The sequence below is a fragment of the Triticum dicoccoides genome, chromosome 3B, assembly GCF_002162155.2.
Source record: "Triticum dicoccoides isolate Atlit2015 ecotype Zavitan chromosome 3B, WEW_v2.0, whole genome shotgun sequence".
Taxonomy (NCBI): Eukaryota; Viridiplantae; Streptophyta; class Magnoliopsida; order Poales; family Poaceae; genus Triticum; species Triticum dicoccoides.
Window position 1 is genome coordinate 84,075,895 of NC_041385.1, and position 19,254 is coordinate 84,095,148.

At 45.7% G+C, this 19,254-nt stretch overlaps 1 protein-coding gene across 2 annotated transcripts in view; it reads right to left on the reverse strand.

Annotated features, from left to right (window-relative positions):
- LOC119274897 overlaps positions 1–8,472 on the reverse strand; it is an 18,998-nt gene extending 10,526 nt beyond the window's left edge. For both annotated transcript variants that reach the window (XR_005135374.1, XM_037555645.1), the window contains exons 1-4: positions 8,368–8,472; positions 7,851–7,927; positions 7,172–7,378; positions 6,847–6,968 (exon numbers count right to left, since the gene is read on the reverse strand). Coding sequence is in view for 1 of the 2 variants with exons in the window: in XM_037555645.1 (XP_037411542.1) it covers positions 6,847–6,968; positions 7,172–7,232 (183 nt within the window). In the remaining variant the exon portion in view is untranslated. The remainder of the gene's footprint in view (positions 1–6,846; positions 6,969–7,171; positions 7,379–7,850; positions 7,928–8,367) is intronic.
- Between the last annotated feature and the right edge of the window lie 10,782 nt (positions 8,473–19,254).

Here is a 19,254-nt window from a genome sequence, read left to right on the forward strand (position 1 = left end):
CCTGGCCGCAGTGGCCCGCGCCGGCTCCCGCGCCCGCCCCAGCGCCGCAGTGGCCGTACTGGCCCGCGCCGGTCCAGCTTCCACCGCCGCCGCCCTGCTCCGGACTGGGCCAGTCCACACCGGGGGGTCTCCCGATCCAGCAGGTCCAGTTTCCGCCGACACCGTCCCCGATTCCGCCACCGCCAGTTTACACAAAGGCTGGGCACCCATCAGTACCCACACTGCAGTATGGGGCCTCGTCCGGCTCCGCGGGGGCCTACGACGGCCTCCCCACCATTGACCGGGCGCCGTCATCATCACTGCTCCGCACCGCCGAGCCGGTAGGCCATGGCGCGCCGACCCAGCCGCCGCCACGGTTCGCCAAGATTGACTTCGCCACTTATGACGGCACGGAGGACCCGCTTAACTGGCTCAACCAGTGCTACCAGTTTTCCCGTGGGCAGCGCACGCTCGCGTCGGAGCGCACTTGGCTGGCATCCTACCACCTCCGCGGTGCAGCCCAGACATGGTACTACGCCCTCGAGCAGGACGAGGGCGGCATGCCCTCGTGGGAGCGCTTCCATGAGCTGTGTCTCCTTCGTTTTGGGCCGCCGATCCGCGGGAGCCGCCTGGCCGAGTTGGGCCGCCTTCCCTTCACCTCTACGGTGCAAGACTACACCGACCGCTTTCAGGCCCTGGCGTGCCACGCGTCCGGCGTGACGGCTCACCAGCGGGCTGAACTCTTCGTCGGCGGTCTGCCAGATCATATCCGCGTGAACGTCGAGCTGCAGGGACCCCAGGACCTCCAGACGGCCATGTACTACGCCCACGCGTTCGAGCGCCGCGCGGTGGCCACGCAGCAGGCATCACCGTCCCGGGCCACTGGGCCACTACCTGGACCAGATGTTCCCGCGCAGGGTCGGCCTGCTCAGGCTTCTGCGTCACCCCTCGCCGCGACCGCGGCGCGCCCGTTCCGCCGCCTCACCTCGGCCGAGCTACTCGAGCATCGCCGCCAAGGGTTGTGCTTCAACTGGGACGAGCCCTACACGCCTGGCCACGTCTGCCCGCGACTCTTCTACCTGGAGGCTGCAGACTACATTGAGGAGGACGCCGTCACCACCGACCTGACCGCCCCAGCTATCGCGAAGGTGTTTGACGCTGGTTGATCACCTCGAGGAGTTCAGCAAGCGCTTCCCCACCTTACAGCTCGAGGACGAGCTGTTTGTGCAAGCGGAGAGAAGTGTTATGACCGTCATATTAGGGGCTTAGCCCAGTGGGTTGTGGCCCAAGTTATCTTATCGTTATTAGGGGCTTAGCCTGATTATCTTATCGTTTACTTAGGAGTCAAGTAAACCTCTCTATAAGGAGAGGAGATGTATCAATCTAATCAAGCATGAAGCAATCATATTTGCTCGGCTTCCTTAGGGAGCCGGGAGACCTAACCCTAGCCGCCTCCTTCCCTGCGCCATCTTCCTCTCAGCCGCCGGCGTCAGCGTGTTCGTCCACGACCAGCTCCCTCCTTCCCCTACAACCTCCGGCCTAGACCCGGTAGAACCCTAGTTTCTACAAGAGATAGATTTGCAGAACATTCTGTTTGTGATAATGTCAGAGCATTCCATGCCCTCACTCAGTCAGGCAGCCTCAATGATTACATCCTCAAATTTGAACAGCACATGAACCTCATGAGGAGGGACAATCCTGCCCTTCCAAATGATTATTTCAAAAACAGTTTCATAGCTGGCTTGCATGACAGCATACAACATTATGTCCAGTGTCATGAACCTGCTGATTTACAAAGAGCAATCTGGCTAGCTAGAAGAATGGAGCAAGCCCAACCCCCAAGAAAGAATTTTGCTCAGTTCCCTCCCACAGCTGCCAGGAAATCAGTAGTGCTGGAACAGCCCAGAACTAACATCAATAACGACTGTTTCCAATGGTCAAATGAGCAGCAGGAGGCATTCAACACGCTTAAACATAAGATGACCCAAGCTCCTGTCCTCGCTCTTCCTGACTTCACAAAGCCATTTGTGCTAGAAGCTGATGCTTGTGCTTATGGAATTGGTGCTGTTCTCATGCAAGGTGGAAGGCCCATTGCTTACTTCAGCAAAGCAATTGGACCTAGAGCTACTGCTTGGTCCACTTACGACAAAGAAGCTTTGGCTATTATAGAAGCACTCAAACAATGGAAACATTACTTTTCAGCTTCTTCTCTCATAATAAGGACTGACCAACAAAGTAAAGGTACATCCAAGACCAGAAACTTACTGAAGGCATTCAGCATAAGCTCTTGGTTAAATTGTTGGGATACAACTACACAATTGAGTACAAGAAGGGAAATACCAACAGAGTGGCTGATGCACTTTCAAGAGTGCAACACAAACTCCATAGTTTGTTTGTTAGTACAGCTAAACCTGCTTGGATAGGAGAGGTTACTGATACTTACAAATCTGACAGCAAATGCAAGGAGTTGATCACCCAATTATCCATTAATCCTTCAGGCTTGCCCAACTACACTCTCCAGAATGGTATTCTCAGATACAAAAACAGAGTAGTGATTGGAAACAGCAAACCCCTCCAAAACAAATTAATTGCTGCCTTACACAGCTCTGAATTGGGGGGTCACTCAGGTCATAGAGCTTCATATTAGAGAATCAAGCTATTATTCCATTGGCCTGGCATGAAGCAAGCAGTTGTGGATTTTATCAAACAGTGTCCTGTTTGCCAAATCAACAAAGCAGAGCATTGCAGATATCCTGGCTTGTTACAGCCACTGCCAGTCCCTGACTTTGCTTGGTGCCATATCAGCATGTATTTTGTGGAAGGGCTGCCTACATCCAACAACAAAGACTTAATCCTCGTGGTAGTGGACAGGTTCACCAAGTACAGCCATTTCATCGCTATGAAGCACCCTATCACTGTCAGTTCTGTGCAGTGGCGGAGGACGAAAAAAATTTGAGGTGGGGCGGACACTAAGGCGTAAATTAAATTATAATATGCCGCCATTCATAATATGAAAATACCACTAAGATCACTGAATTGTACATTGTCACACTATTTTACCACACAGATCACAAATTTAGAAATCTATTTTTTCCATAAATTTGCACCTTTACTCTTACCTTTGTTGTACCCTTTCTTTTCTTACCCATCTGCTAGATTTCTACGTTTCCCATTCACTGGAAAAAACGCCGACAACAGCCGCACAAATTACAGTAATAAGCACATCTCTCTCGCACACATAAAAAATAGCTAATCAGTAGAAATCCCAATCCCAGCCTAAGCCTCTCTCATCACTCGATCTTTCACAATTTGTCCCATCCCAATCTCTCTCTCAGTCGCTGACCACAATAGCAGCACACAGCCGCCCGCTTCTCACCAAGGCGTGCATAGAGAGCAATCGGGGCGGTGAAGAAAAATCAAGCCAGCGGATGAGAGGGAATCGGGAAACTGCTGTCCTTTTTAAGGGTAAAAGAATGCACCGGTCTTTTTTTTTGAGGGAAAAGAATGCACCAGTCGGATGGGAAACTGCTGTTGGGGGAGCAATCAGGGCGCTGCTGGCCCTAGTCGCACTGAGGGCCCAAATAATGCGGCCTGCGTTCGCTCGATGGCCCATTCCCTTTTCTCCTTTTTTTACCTAGCGAGGCAACCAGGAGCCAGCCAACCAGCGATCCAGCGATGCGTATACCTGTACAAATTGCATCGTACAAAATCAAGGTAGGGCGGGCGCCCAACCTCGCCCTACCGGGTCCTCCGCCTGTGGTTCTGTGGCTAGAGCATTTGTGGATAATATTTTTAAGCTCCATGGTCTTCCATCCGTGATAGTAACTGACAGGGACAAGATCTTCACTAGCAACTTGTGGCAGGAACTTTTCAAGAAACTGGGCATAAAACTCCACCTTAGTACCTCCTATCACCCCCAATCTGACGGCCAAACTGAGAGGGTTAATCAGTGCATGGAAAATTATCTAAGATGCATGGCCTTCCTCAAACCAACTAAGTGGCACCAGTGGCTGGCCCTGGCTGAATGGTGGTACAATACAAGCTTTCACACAGCCCTACAAATCACACCATTTCAGGCCTTGTACAACAGGAAACCACAAATGCTAGCTGAAGCTGCTTTATACCCCGAGGACAGTACTGACACATTACCCTCTGTGCTCACTGCTGAACAGACAGCCAATCAGATCAAGGGCAACCTACTCAGAGCACAGGAAAGGATGAAGCATTATGCAGACAAAAAGAGAAGTGAAAGGTCTTTGGAAGTGGGAGACATGGTCTACTTAAAGCTGCAACCGTATAGACATACCACTCTCAGCATTCACAGGTGCCTGAAGCTTCATTCAAAATTCTATGGACCCTTCAAAGTCCTACAAAAAATTGGCAAGGTCGCTTACAAGCTGCTGTTACCGGAGGGTTGCAAACTACACGACACATTCCACATCAGCCAGTTAAAGAAACACAACGGCCCTACGGCGGTGCCCAATCCCAAACTTCCACTGATCAACCCTGATGGCACCATCCTCCTGGAGCCCGAACTGCTGCTGGAAAGGAAATTGGTTCCGCGAACCCAGGGGGACATCGACCTTCCAGTGGTACGCTGGAAGATCAAGTGGGCCAACTTGCCATTGCAGGACGCCACCTGGGAGGATGCCCAGTTCATTCAGAAAGTGTTTCCCTCCTTTCAGCCCTGAGGACAGGTCTGGTCTCGCGCGGGAGGAATTGTCAGGACCCAGTAGCGGTGTGATCTCTGTTTTCGTTGATTCAGTTGAACTCAGACTGCTATCCTTTGGCGTGAGGCTGTGGAAACCGTCCATCTTCGATCCAACGCACCTGATGGCTTCGTACCGCTTCGGCAAGCTTCGGAAGGCGTGGTGCGCTGATATCCCATCGGACGGCTCTGGGTGGTCAAGGCGTCGCTGTAGATCTCTCTGTAAAGCTCAACCACTCCCCTCTCCTCCATGTGCGTTCTCGCACCTTCTAGAGTCTTGTAAGGCTATATAGCCAGGATTTGAGAGCCTGCGTGCTCATGCTTATTCTTCCTTGGGGTAAACCCTAGCCGCCGGTGTTCCCGGTTGGTCTCCATGTAACCGAAACCCTAGCTAAACTTCCCTCTGAAATCAAGCTTGGCAAGTGATAATTCTCTGAATTCTGGTGCGATTTCTGAATTTAGTCCGTCAGACCACTCGGGCCTGACACTGTAGTTATGCATAATGGAAAAGCATTGGCTTACTATAGCACAGCTCTTTGCCCTAGGAATTCTGTCATGTCTACTTATGAAAAAGTAGCACTAGCTATAGTAGAAGCTTTCAAGTGGTGGAGACACTATTTTCTGGGAGCAAAGTTAATTATCAAAACAGACCAGCAGTCTCTGAAGTTTATCACTGATCAGAGACTTACAGAAGGCATTCAACATAAGCTAATAATGAAGTTACTGGAATTTGATTTTTCCATTCAGTACAAAAAGGGTATCTACAACAGAGTAGCAGATGCTCTTTTTAGAAAAGTTCATCAGCTCATGACTCTGTCTATGGGAATTCCACTCTGGGCACAGGATTTATATGACAGCTGCCAACAAGACAGTCTCTACAAGCCCATTTTGGAACAGCTGCTCTTACACAACAATGCCTCCCCTACAGAATACTCCTTTCACTCTGGAATCATCAGATATAAGGGCAAGATTGTTGTGGGTGACAATACTGAACTGAAACAGAACTGTTGACAGCCCTACATTCCTCTCCTATTGGAGGACATTCTGGTATGAGGGCTACTTATCAGAGAATTAAGAATTTTTTCTTTTGGCCTGGATTAAAGAAGTTTGTGGAGAATTATATTGCAGAGTGTCCTGTTTGCCAGAGAGCCAAATTATACCTGGTCTCTTAGACCCTCTGCCCATTGCTGATATGGCCTGGCAACACATTACCATGGACTTTATAGAAGGATTGCCTAATTCTCATGGGAAGGAGGTAATAGTGGTGGTAGTAGACAGATTTACCAAATATGCCCATTTTATTCCACTTTCACACCCCTACACAGTTCAGTCTGTTGCTACAGCTTTCTTGGAGAACATTATTAAGTTGCATGGCCCTCATAAACTGATAATATCTGACAGAGATAGAATTTTCACCAGCCAATTTGGAAAGATATATTCACTGGGCTGGTGCAGCAACGAACCATAAGCAGAGACGGCAACAGTAACAACTCCTGCACTTGCACCAGTGCACCAACGAACCATAAGCGCACGCGGCAGCGGCAACAAGCAGATTGGATTTTTTTTTCCTTTTGAGTATTGGTTTTTCTATTTCATCTCTAGTCTAGCCGATTTACCATGTAGACCAGCAGGCAACTAGGCATGTACCTTGTTTGATGTTGTGTTTCAACTTCAAAGTGAGGTCAGTAGCAATTAGGCATGTAGGTATGCAGCTCGTTTGATTGACGGGCATTCAAAGAAGTATGGTATAAATTTTACAATTTGCTAGAGTATAGTATAGACAGATGTTTGCTATTGTTTCTATTCTTTCTTTTCAGGTCTAGGAGCATTTTTGAATTATTATTTTGACATAATGTTTACTCCAAGGCAGTTTTTAAAATTGGAAAAAAGAAATGGAATACTTCAAGGCTCAGTTTTTAAGTATTGTTAATACTTTTTCATGTTTCTGCTAGTTGAATTTCATGAATTTTGGCTGAGTAGACTTGCATTTGAACCTAAATTTTCAAAGCTTAAATGTTTGCCCCGGCTAACTCCAATTCCTAGATCCGACATTGAGTAAGATATGGTTTCACGTGGCACTAATGAGAAAATGTACGCACAAAAATCAACTCACACAATGGCGCCAAAAACACATACATGTGCAAGAATCAACAAGGTACCTTCTTCGCTGCAGTCTGCTCGAAGATGTCGTCCATCTGCCGGCGATAGAGCATGAGGCGACCGACCGCTCTCCCGGTCATCCTCCCTGCCACCCTTGCCATCTTGATCATGTCACTGGGCTCTGCCAAGAACAGAGGAATCAGACTAAACGGAAAAAAAGGACCCTCACTGCAGTTCCTCACAAATTGAGAAGAGGGAGCTCCCCAAATCATCTTCTTATGGCAGCAATCGGTAACATAACCTATCCGATTTAGCAGCTCAGGCAGGCAATGAGATCAAACGAAAGGCAAGAGAAAAGAGAGGTGCTGCAGCTCCAAATCTTACTCATCATCACGGAGCAGGCCCCGAGGATGACCAAAAGCTGGCCGGTGGAGACGCCCAGCATCTTGTCCGCTGGAACCACTGACCCGCCAGCAGGAGATATAGGAGATCACGCTGCCTGGCGAGGGCGGCGCAGCTGTTGCGCGGAAGCTGGCGAGTTGCGGTGCGGCCGTGACTCGGCTTTGGGCTGGTCCAGGGGTGGTAGGCCGACTGTAAAGAATGATGTGGATCGAATAGTCAATGATAGTAGGGGAAAGAATAAGAGGTTGTAATGAAATCCAATCTTTCGTTGAAATCATGTTCTGTTTGCTGCAGCACAAGCTCATTCCATCACACAATTAATAAACCAAGCCATATCGCATATGCTACAGCAAGCATTTGTAATAAATAAACCAAGTCATATATGCCATGGTTCAACAACCATTCCTATATATTCAAGTATGATTTTTCCTCCGCCATATCAAAGCACGAACAAACCTTCAATCAGCATATTCAGTCCCACAAATTAATATACCAAGCCATATTTGACATGGTCCAGCAAGCCTTATGAACAAATAAACCAAGCCAAAAGCACATGTTGCAGCTAAACTGATTTATCCTCCGCCATATCAAATCATGGACAAACATCAATCAATTTGTAAACAGAAGCAAGCACATGCAGTGATATGGCAATATAAATAACCTGGGAGAGCAAAAACTAGGAATCTGTTAGTCACGTCCCTTCAATTGGCCTACAGGATGTGCCGACCTTGAAACAAGCTGCAAATTCCAGAGAAATAGTTAGCATCTAAGAATCCGGCATGGGAGGAATTGGGATTTAAGAAGTGCTTAAAAGTGAGGCGAGCTGACGCCGCCATGGGGCAAGGGAGGGGGCGGCGACCAGCTACTACTCCATGACCCGCATCGGACATGGACGGGTGGTGGAGGGTGGGGGTGAGGTCCCCGCATCCAAGATGCGTGGAATAGGCAGGGGAGGGATGAAGACTGGCCGGATGGGGCAGAGGCGGAGAGGGAGAAGACACGCGGATGGCCGGAGATGGAGATGGAGATGTCGAGTGGGGGCAGAGGGGGTCGATGCGGGCCGCATTGGCGATGGGGGCGGGTGCCGGGGGGGCGCTACCGGGGCGAGGTGGAGAGGGGAAGGCCGTTGCTGGCCGGAGACAGGAAAGGAGGGGGAGGAGGGGCGGGCCGGGGCTCACCTGCGCCGCCGCTTGCCGCCGTTTGTCCCCTCGTCCCGCGCGGGCGCCCCTGTGTCTACGGGACTGCCGCCTGAAGACGACCTTGGCCGGCCCAGGCACCGGGAGCCACAGCATCGTTTTTTTGTTTTATGTTTTATGTTTCACGTTTTTCCTTTTTCTTTTTTGCTATTTTTTTACTTTAGTTTGTACTTCCAAATATACTAATAAATATATTAACCAAAAAAGTTTGCATAAAAACACTTGAAAAAATGTAATTCAAGCATTTGAAAAGTGTTAAATGTGTATATAGAAAATGTTTCTCATGTATAAAATATTATAATCTGTGTAAAAAAAATTGATAATGTATTAAAAAATGTTAATCAACCGTTTGAAAAGATATATTAAATAAGTGTTTGTAAAATGTTAGTCAAGCATTCAAAAAGTGTTAAATGTGTATAAAAAAGTTGACCATGTATTAGAAAAATGTTAATGTTGTATTTGAAAAATGTTAATAAAGCATTTGAAAAAATGTTAAATGTGTATAGAAAGAATGTTGCCATGTATTAAAAAAACTGTTAATCTTGTACTTGAAAATTATTCATCAATCATTTTGACAAAATGTTAAATTTGTATAGAAAAATGTTGACCATGTATTAAAAAATGTTAATCTTGTGTTTGAAAAGTGTTAATCAGAATTTGAAAAAAATGTTAGTTGTGTACAGAGAAAATGTTTACCATGTATTAAAAAATATTAATCTTGTACTTGAAAAATGTTAATCAAGCATTTTGAAAAAAAAAGTTAACTATATATAGAAAAAGTTGTTAATATTCAAAAAGTTAATCTTATATATTAAAAATGTCAATAAAGCATTTGTAAAATATTAAATGTGTATAGAAAAATGTTGACTATGTAATAAAAAATGTTAATCTTGTACTTCAAAAATATTAATCAATCAGTTCGGAAAAAATGTGAAATATGTATAGAAAGAATGTTGACCATGTATTCCAAAAATGTTAAACCTATACTTGAAAATAGCTAATCAAGCATTTTGAGAAATGTTAAATGTGTATAGAAAAAGTGTTGAAAATGTATTTTAAAAATGTCGGCCAGCGCACCGCCGAAGTTGTGCCCCGTCACGATGAGCCGCGCGGCGGGGTGCTTCCTGAGCTGCTCCCGGACCACCCGGAGCTGGTAGTAGGCGAAGGACTTGCCCTTGGGGGCGGCGCCCTTGTCCTTGCGGGGGAAGGCGCCCTCGGGGTCCTTGGCGTCCTCCTCCTGCAGACCGAGCGCCTTGAGGAAATCGAGGTGGACGTTGCCCATGGCGCCCAAGCCCAGCCACGACAGCTCCACGTCCGTCGACCAGTCCTTGGTGTTGAACGGCTCTGTGCCCCAAAAATCCAGCACCATCGCGCTCGCGTCCTTGGCCCTGTCCGTCATCACGAACACCTGCGTGGTGTCCTGATGCAGGAACTTTGCATCCATACATATAGATAGATGGGATCATCGATCTATCTTAGATACATCCATTTCTCCGACAAGTATTTTCGAACGGGGAAATGTTAAATATTATAGATAGATTCTAAAAAAAATGCAGATCGTGTTTTTGCTACTTACTGTTCCACCCGTTGTAGAACCCCGCGAAATTGAACTGCAAATCATGACGCACCCAAAGTAATGAATATTCCGTCTGTATTGCCATTTCAAAAGCGGCTGAAAAACTGTTATGAAATATGAGGCATAAAACACTGGAGGAGGAGTACTCCGTCAATTTAGAACTTCGCGTGGCTGCAATAAAATAAAATGGGCCGACCTAGTTGCTATGTGAGACAAAGAAGTCCTTCCAAGAGTGATCCTTCAACCTCGCTTATTGCGAGATATAGCTCTCGCGGCCCCGCGCTCCCTTTTCCTTTTCTGGGGCGTCGAAGCGGTATGGAGTGGAGGGCTCGGACAAATCAGCCCAAAACAGAGTGCGCGGGCAAAGAATTCGCGAAGATGACGCGAAGTGTTCGCGGGCTGCGTCCAATATCAATTCCAATATCTTGACTACCCACACGCTCGTAATTGGGAGTGACGAATGCCAATACAGTATTTCAACCATCAATGTCGAGATCCAAACATTGGACTGAGTCGTCGTGAGGGGCTGAGGGCGGCACCCGACAGGGGATGGCGACTAGCGACGGAGAGGGACAGCAAGCCAATGAGGGTAGCCTCTAGCCAGTGACCCGCAGTGTCCTCAGAGGGAACTCGTCGAGCGGTGTGAGGCTTCGGAAGGGGGGGCGGGTGAGCGGCGGCTTCATGGGAGAGGAGGGGAGCGCCGGAGCACGGAGCGACAATGCAAGGGGCCTGGAGGGGCGGCGGTTGTGTCTCCCGCTAGGTCGTTGTGAGCCTGTGCACTGGTACGCATCAGTGCTATACAAACGGTTTTTAACCCCTTTCCGCGACGGCGCTCGAAACCGTCACCTAGTGAGTGTGGGCGATAGAGGGGTCCTTCCCACACGACCTAGAAACCGTCGGGGATAGGGAGCCTTGATGCATACAGTTGCCCCTCTATAACCGTTTCCGATGTGTCGCTTATCCGAAACGATTCATCCTTGTTAGTTGTTTGTGTTGGCATTGCCATCGCAGTCGGAGTTTTGCGGTTTTTACCTAAACCCAGGCAGATTCCAGGCACGGGGGTTTTCTAGGCACGTACCAAACTGGCTTTACGTTTTCGATACCTGGCACATCACAAACAATCCATGATTATAAACTGTGTACGATAGGTAGACATTCACACACATTTAGTTTCCCCGCACCGTATGTGATAGTGTCTGACATCACACACGCTCTGCAAACAGCAACTGTGTGCATTGTTACACATGCTTCCACTCCATGAACCATGCCGGATTATGATGTATATCGCACACGCTGTGTTTTATTAACCATGTGTGCCGTAATAACATGCACACCGTAATTTCGCCCTAATTTAATTGCTGCTATTTAAAATTGTACCTAATTTAAACTTGAAAGTAGGTCATAGTTTTATTCATATCCATTAGGTTCAAACAACCAATACATTATTCAATTCACAGGTACATATGTTTAAGAATTACATAAGCACCAAATAAAGAATGATGAACGAGGGTTTTATACTTGTACTATTACAGATGGTAAAGAAAAAGGCGACAAATATTCTAGTTGCTGAACAAGGTGAAGCGAAATGGCTCTATTGTGCTCTCCAGGATGCAGAAGGCACGCACGACTCTAGTCCAACCCCTTGTGATGGCCGGCCGCCAATCATGTAGTTTGAGAGGTAATCTTGAGTAAACTGCTTCAGGATCCACTGCAAAGGAAAAAAGATTCAGACATTGTCATCTAACACAACTCATTATGGCCAGTAAAAAAAAGCTACAGGGTTCTTACCTACCATCCTGCAGTTCATTGTTGTCTTGCATAAAGTGTAAACATATAGTTTGATTGACATCTTTTGATACATTTTAATAACAATCTTTATCAGTCTCCTCACTTGATGCTGGTTCATGAATATCTCATTGTCACATACGCAAAAAGGGTCGAAGTGTGGATCTTTGGCAATGACATGTTACCTAAAAGCACCAAGTTAATATTAGAAGCTAAACAACAATTGCAAAATGATATGGTACAACACTCCTTCCATCCCATTATATAAGATTTTATACACGTATATCTAAACATCATCAGAACATTAAGGTAACACGAACATTAAGGTAACACTCTTCCTTGTTGCTATGTAGTCTGGGATTGCATATTTAGTCATTCAGTACAATGCATGTTGCTATGTAGTCTCAGATATATTAAATATGACCCTAGTTAATCTACCGATAAATGGGTTACAGATATATTCAGTGAAATGTCCGATTCGACGATTAATTCCTTATCACCCCCCAGGTTATATGGTACCAGCTACCGAGATCCTGAACAGTGAGTACATATAAGCAATGCGATGAAACTAACCTCGATGGAAAAAAACAACACTGTTCTCAATATTGTATTGTATGAGTACATATAAAGGCATGTTAAGCACAACAGGCTAAACATGAACCAAATATATCCATGGTAGATAACATAATCTACAATAGCTTCAGTGTGCAGGCTTAAGCACGCTAGTTAAGAAAAATAAAAAGTGAAAAGGTGTGTTAACTACAACAAGCATAACATTTATAAACAAGCAAATAGTCATTCAAACTGGCATTGTGCAGGTCTAAAGTACACTAGTTATTGTTAAAAAAATGAAAATGCATGTTAACTACAATATCCTTAACAACAACCAAATATCGTAATTCATAGTGGTATTATTGAAACTGTTATTGATGAAATTGAATTGCACGGCAAATAGTTGTACATATAAAGCATCACATTGTGAAGAACTGAAATAAACAAAAGGCATAAGGCCATCTCTAGCCGATCCTTTAAAAGTTAAAGGACTAAAACAATTAGTAGATATATATATATATACTCCAGCAATTTTTGCCCGCTTCTAGTTGATCGCCTAAACTTAATATTGTAAACTTCAATTTGATCAAGTTAAAAGTAGGTTCAACTGAAAGTAGCATGCATTCAAACATAAACATAGATAGTTTTGTATAACCGAACATATAACAGCTAAACTACTTTCGGTCGAAGTAGAGGTCGAGCCAATCCTTCCTCATCAGGTACGGTGTGCCATGAGCCGGGTCCGGGCCGGTGTCGTCATTGGGGTCGTTGGGGAAGGCACGCCTCCACTCGTCGAAGTCGATCTCCTCGTCCTCCCCGGCCACCTGGATGCCCTCCACGCTGCCATCCTCGCTGCCTTCGACCTCGTCATCAGAGGGAAGCGCGATAACCTCGTCGCCCATCGCGCCGGCAAAGATCGCCTGCTCCGCCTCCACGAGCTCTGGGTGCTGCCGGCGTGTAGGACCTTGAAGTATGTCTAGAGGGGGGTGATTAGACTACTTGACCAATTAAAAACTTAACATTTTCCCAATTTTAGTCTTTGGCAGATTTTAGCTATCTTTGCACAAGTCAAGCAATCTTCACACAATTCAAGCAAGCATGCAAAGAGTATATGAGCAGCAGAAATTAAAGCATGCAACTTGCAAGAATGTAAAGGGAAGGGTTTGGAGATTTCAAACGCAATTTGGAGACACGGTGATTTTTGAGCCGTGGTTCCGATAGGTGGTGCTATCGTACATCCACGTTGATGGAGACTTCAACCCACGAAGGGTAACGGTTGCGCGAGTCCACAGAGGGATCCACCCAAGAAGGGTCCATGAAGAAGCAACCTTGTCTATCCCACCATGGTCGTCGCCCACGAAGGACTTGCCTCACTAGCGGTAGATCTTCACGAAGTAAGCGATCTCCTTGCCCTTACAAACTCCTTGGTTCAACTCCACAATCTTGTCGGAGGCTCCCAAGTGACACCTAGCCAATCTAGGAGACACCACTCTCCAAGAAGTAACAAATGGTGCGTTGATGATGAACTCCTTGCTCTTGTGCTTCAAATGATAGTCTCCCCAACACTCAAGTCTCTCTTATAGGATTTGGATCTGGTGGAAAGAAGATTTGAGTGGAAAGCAACTTGGGGAAGGCTAGAGATCAAGATTCATATGGTAGGAATGGAATATCTTGGCCTCAACACATGAGTAGGTAGTTCTCTCTCAGAAATGGTAAGTTGGAAGTGTAGGTTTGTTCTGATGGCTCTCTCCACGAATGAAGAGGAGGTGGAGGGGTATATATATAGCCTCCACACAAAATCTAACCGTTACACACAATTTACCAATATCGATGGGACCGAATCAACAAACTCGGTCGGACCGATTCAGTAAACGTAGTGACCATTAGTGATTTCGGTGGGACCGACATGCAACTCGGTGGGACCGATATGGTTAGGGTTAGGGCATAACGTAATCTCGGTGAGACCGATTACACAAACTCGGTGAGACCGATTTTGGTAATTAGCTAACCAGAGAGTTGGTCAGGTAAACTCGGTGGGACCGATCGCTCTTTTCGGTGAGACCGAAATGTTACGAAAGGGAAACAGAGAGTTTACATTGCAATCTCGGTGGGACCGATCGCTCACTTCGGTTAGACCGAAACGTTACGAAGGGAAACAGAGAGATTACAATCCCATCTCGGTGAGACCGAGATCCCTATCGGTGAGACTGATTTGCCTAGGGTTTGTGGCAGTGGCTATGACATCTGAACTCGGTGGCGCCGGATAGAAAGAATCGGTGGGACCGATTTTGACTTTAGGTTTAGGTCATATGTGGATATGAGAAAGTAGTTGAGGGTTTTTGGAGCATATCACTAAGCACTTGAAGCAAGAAGCTCATTAAGCAACACCTCATCCCTCCTTGATAGTATTGGCTTTTCCTATAGACTCAATGTGATCTTGGATCACTAAAATATAAAATGTAGAGTCTTGAGCTTTTGAGCTTGAGCCAATCCTTTTGTCCTTAATATTTTGAGGGATCCACTTTCATCATCCATGCCATGCCATTCATTGAGCTTTCCTGAAATATTTGTCTTAGAATAGTATTAGCTCAATGAGCTATATGCTGATATGAATTACCAAAACCACCTAGGGATAGTTGCACTTTCAATATCCCCTTTTTGGTAATTGATGACAACATATAGATCAAAGCTTCGACAAATGATAATAAATTGAAAAACATCGTCGCTTTGAGAAGTATGTGATAAGCAAGAGCTCCCCCTAAATTTGTGCATAGCTTAAGATTTGCTTTGGACTGCAAATGCACAAGGAATTAGGCTCATGGGTTACTCTTCCATGTCACATACATCTTGGTGGAGCGCTCAAAATAATAAAGATTGAATACATGCACTCATCACCAAGCAAAGTGAATGATCATATAAGGATAAATAAGATAATATCATCTAACAAGCATAAGTGTAGCTTATGATCAAGCACATGATCATCAATGTCTCACAGATAATATCATAGTATCTCAAGCAAGCAAAAGCAAATAAAGTTCAACCAAGAAGACAAGAGAGAACAAAAGCAAACTCTCTCTCTCGAAGCCTATGATCTATACATTTTTCTCCCCCTTTGGCAACAAGTTACCAAAAAGTTCCTAGAAAATGCATAGTATTATATCGTCTCTCAGGCTTGGTCTTCAGTTGGTGGTGTAGAGATGGCTCCTTGGACGAAGACTTCAGTTGATGTGGATGGAGCTGAAGGAGTTGGTGCTGGAGCTGGTTGCACTGGAGCTATAGCTGGTGCAGATGAAGTGGCTCTTGTGTCTGTCACAGGCTCTGCAACTGATCTCTGAGCTCGAGGCACTCTGGCAAATGCATCAGTAGTTGTCCTGCCCTTCCTCTCCTGCATGTCATCCTGTAGCTGTTCCACAACTGACTGAATCTCAGTTACTTTGACATCTAAATCATAGAATTTTTGTTCCATGATTCTTTCTAGGCTCTCCTAGTTTTGAGTTAGGGTGGCCAACCCCTTCTCAATCCTCAGAGTTGATGCTATCAAGTAACCAAGTTGGTCCTGCTTGCTCTTCAAAAAGTATTCAGATGCCTCCTCTAGAGTTGGCATCTTGGCAGCCTTCTCCTTCTTTGCTTTCTCCTTCTTCTCTTGAGCTTGCATTGAGGATGGTTCATTCTCATTCATCATAACTTGATTGTCCTCAAAGTCTGGATAGAGAACAAAATGTTCCTTATCCAACAGATATTTGCCTGTGCCCATCTTTGAGCTGATCAGCTCTTGGATTTGTGGGGCATACCCACAACTTTTCTTTTGGTCTGCTGCTGTCCTCTTGATAGTCTCAACCATGAGGCTCATGACCTTGAATTTCTGTGGCACATCAAATATGTGTTGCAAATTAATTGCATGCCCTCTGATCATGTTGTGGTCACCTGACTTGGGCAAAAGAGTGTGCCTAAGAATCCAGTTGATTGTTGGCAGCCCTGACAGAAGAAAGTGGACAGACCCAAACTTGAAAGTTTCAAGGGCCTTGTCTGGGATCTCCTTGTACATATGGGGCATGGAATTGTGATCCTTCTTATTCTTGGAGTAGACATCCAAGTCATCTTCCTTCTCCTCTGGGGCATTAATCAGATTGGCCCATTCCTCAATAGTTAATTGGTACCTTGTACCTTCAGACATCCAAACAATTCCGCCATCAGGATAAAAATGAGCTGTGGAGTAGAATTGCATAACTAGCTCATCGTTCTAGTTTGTGAACTTCTGTCCAACAAACTCATCAACTCCACAAGCCTTAAAGCTGTCATATACTCCTGGGTAGTGATCCTCATTTTCTTTTATGAATTTCCAGTCTACCCACCTCATGTCACAGACTATGGGCTTCTTATCCAACATCACAGTCTCATAGAAGTCCTGCTGTTCCTTAGTGTGGAACCTGTAATCTACAGCAGTTCTTCTCCTGATTGCGTATGGATCAGACAATCTCCACTGCCTGAGCCTTGCATCCTTCCTCGGCTTCATATTCTCAGCCACTGGATGAGCATCGTTGTGGTCTGGAATCTTGGGTTTGAGCTTCCTTAGGACTTGTCCTTCATCATCTTCCTCAACATCAACTTCAGGCACTGGGGCCGTGTTCTTCTCAGCAGCTGGTATACTCCTAGTATTCCTCTTAGGTGCAGATTTGGCCTTGGAGGCAGCTTTGGGTGCTTCTTTGGGCTTTGATGATGCAACCCCTGACTTTATGGTATCACCCATCAGCTTCTGTGCCTTGGGTGCTGGTGTAGCAACCTCTTCTTCCTCCTCCTCTTCCATCATGGAAGGTTGTCCAAAAACTCTGGCCATGGTCTTTCTGACCCTTTCCTTTCTATTCTTTCCTTCTGCAGCTGGCTCCTTGGGATCAGGTTTCTCTGGTTCTTGTGTTGATCCTCTGACCTTCAACATAGGCGTCCTCTTGGCAGGGACCTTCCTATTTAGTCCAGGGTTTGTGGTCTTAGCTGAGCCATAATCCTTTTTGAGCACTACTTTCTTAGAAGTAGCCTCATCTTCAGCTGCCACATAGTCCTCATCCTCTGAGTCTGAGGTTCTCTTCCTTCTTGCTCTTGTGGCTGCTTTGGGCAAATTGCTAGGAGTACTTCTGTTGCCTTCATCTGAGGAACTGGAGGGACTAGTGCCCTCACTCATGTGAATCTGCTCTTCTTCCCTGTTCTGGCTATCACTTTGGTCTGACATGTTGAGAACTCTGACTGCTGACCCTGTGAATAGTTATGGATGAGATAGAATGGATGAGCATCACAAAATGCAGAGATTTTTGCAAAAGAATGATTCAAAAACTTAGTTTTAGTTTTCCACAGAAAGCATTTCGGATCAACCAATTTTCAAACTCGGTGATACCGAAGCAGTTTTGGAACCTAAACTAGTGATCTTGGTCAGACCTAGTCACGGTTTGGTGGCACCGAGACTGCTAGGGTTTCACTGAGTCCTAAAATCGGTCACACCGATTAGCAATTCTCGGTCAGACCGAGAGTTACTAGTGCAATGGCGTTAGCCGAATCGGTGGGACCGAGTTTTTCAACTCGGTGGGTCCGAGATGGTTTCGGCGGAAACCTAACCCTAAATTTTCAAATCGCATCTATTCTACGGATTGTTTTGACTGGATAGATGTGTTTCAATCGTGGCAAGAATCATAATGTACACAATGTGCTGAGAATCTAACGAGGATAGCACTGTGATCGAGTTCATACCCTAATTCGGCGATGAACTCGCTACGGCGGCAACGGCGGGGATGAATTCCGTTGACGGCGGCAGAGACCAGCGACAGGAGGCGGCTGGCGACGAAGTCGACGATCTGGAGACCTAGAAGGCAGAGTGAGCTATGCGCGGGCGAGAGGTTTGGAGAAAGTTTTCCAAAATTTTGCTCGTGTTTATATATAGCCCGACACTGTCGGTGTGACCGAGTTAAACAACTCGGTGGCACCGAGATGCATAACTCTTGACAGTTACAGCAACTCGGTGAGACTGAAAAGTTCGAATCGGTTGCATCGAGATTGAAAACCTAGATCGACTTAGTGATCTCAGTATGATCGAAATGGAAGAATCGGTTAGACCAAAACACACAAAGAAGTTTTGGAAGTTTAAGTCTATGACGAATCGGGGACTCCGAGTGCTCCTCACACAGAGTGGTTCGAATCTGACTTGATCAAATTTTGTGATGTAGCATGAATAGAGTTTGATACAAGAAAAGCATAGATAGCTAGAGAAGGTTCTTAGGCATTCTTGTCCATCCACTTGGCAAAAGAAAAAAAACAATCAATCAAAGCAACAAGTGGATGTCCTCGAATGAGTTAAATATGCAACCAACATGCTCACACAATAAGATGGCAAATGAAATATGTGGCAAAACATGCACAACCAATTCTAGCATCTATCAAACAATTGGCGATGACTAGGTCATCTATATATGAGTATATTGACTTAGGAGTCAAATGAGAACATTTGATCATAGGTCATACTCATCGTTTAAGCTCAAGTGGGGTTACCACTTTTTCATAATGCATTGATGTGTTCACATCATTAGAGTTGCTTTGACTCAATTCTTAGAGTTAAGCTCCCCCTAGATGTGAGATCCCCCCTTAGAGGGATGAACTAACCTTGGGTTTTGTCGATGATGACTTCATGTAGGTATTGAAGATGTGGATGCTTAATGTTGATGTAGATCATTTGGAGCAATCCTTTGGAGTGAGTTGCACTTTCAATACCTACATGGGTTAGTCCCACAAGGAACAAACAAGAATATCCATAGACATAGAGTGATGCACACACAAGATGATGTCCATGAAAGCATTAGGTTACCTTGTCCCTTGCCTTACCAACATGAGGGTTTGTGACTCCTTGAACTAGTGCAAGATATGGAAGTTGATTGCACTTGTCCTTGCCATAATGATATGAGTGAAGAATGTTGGCGGAG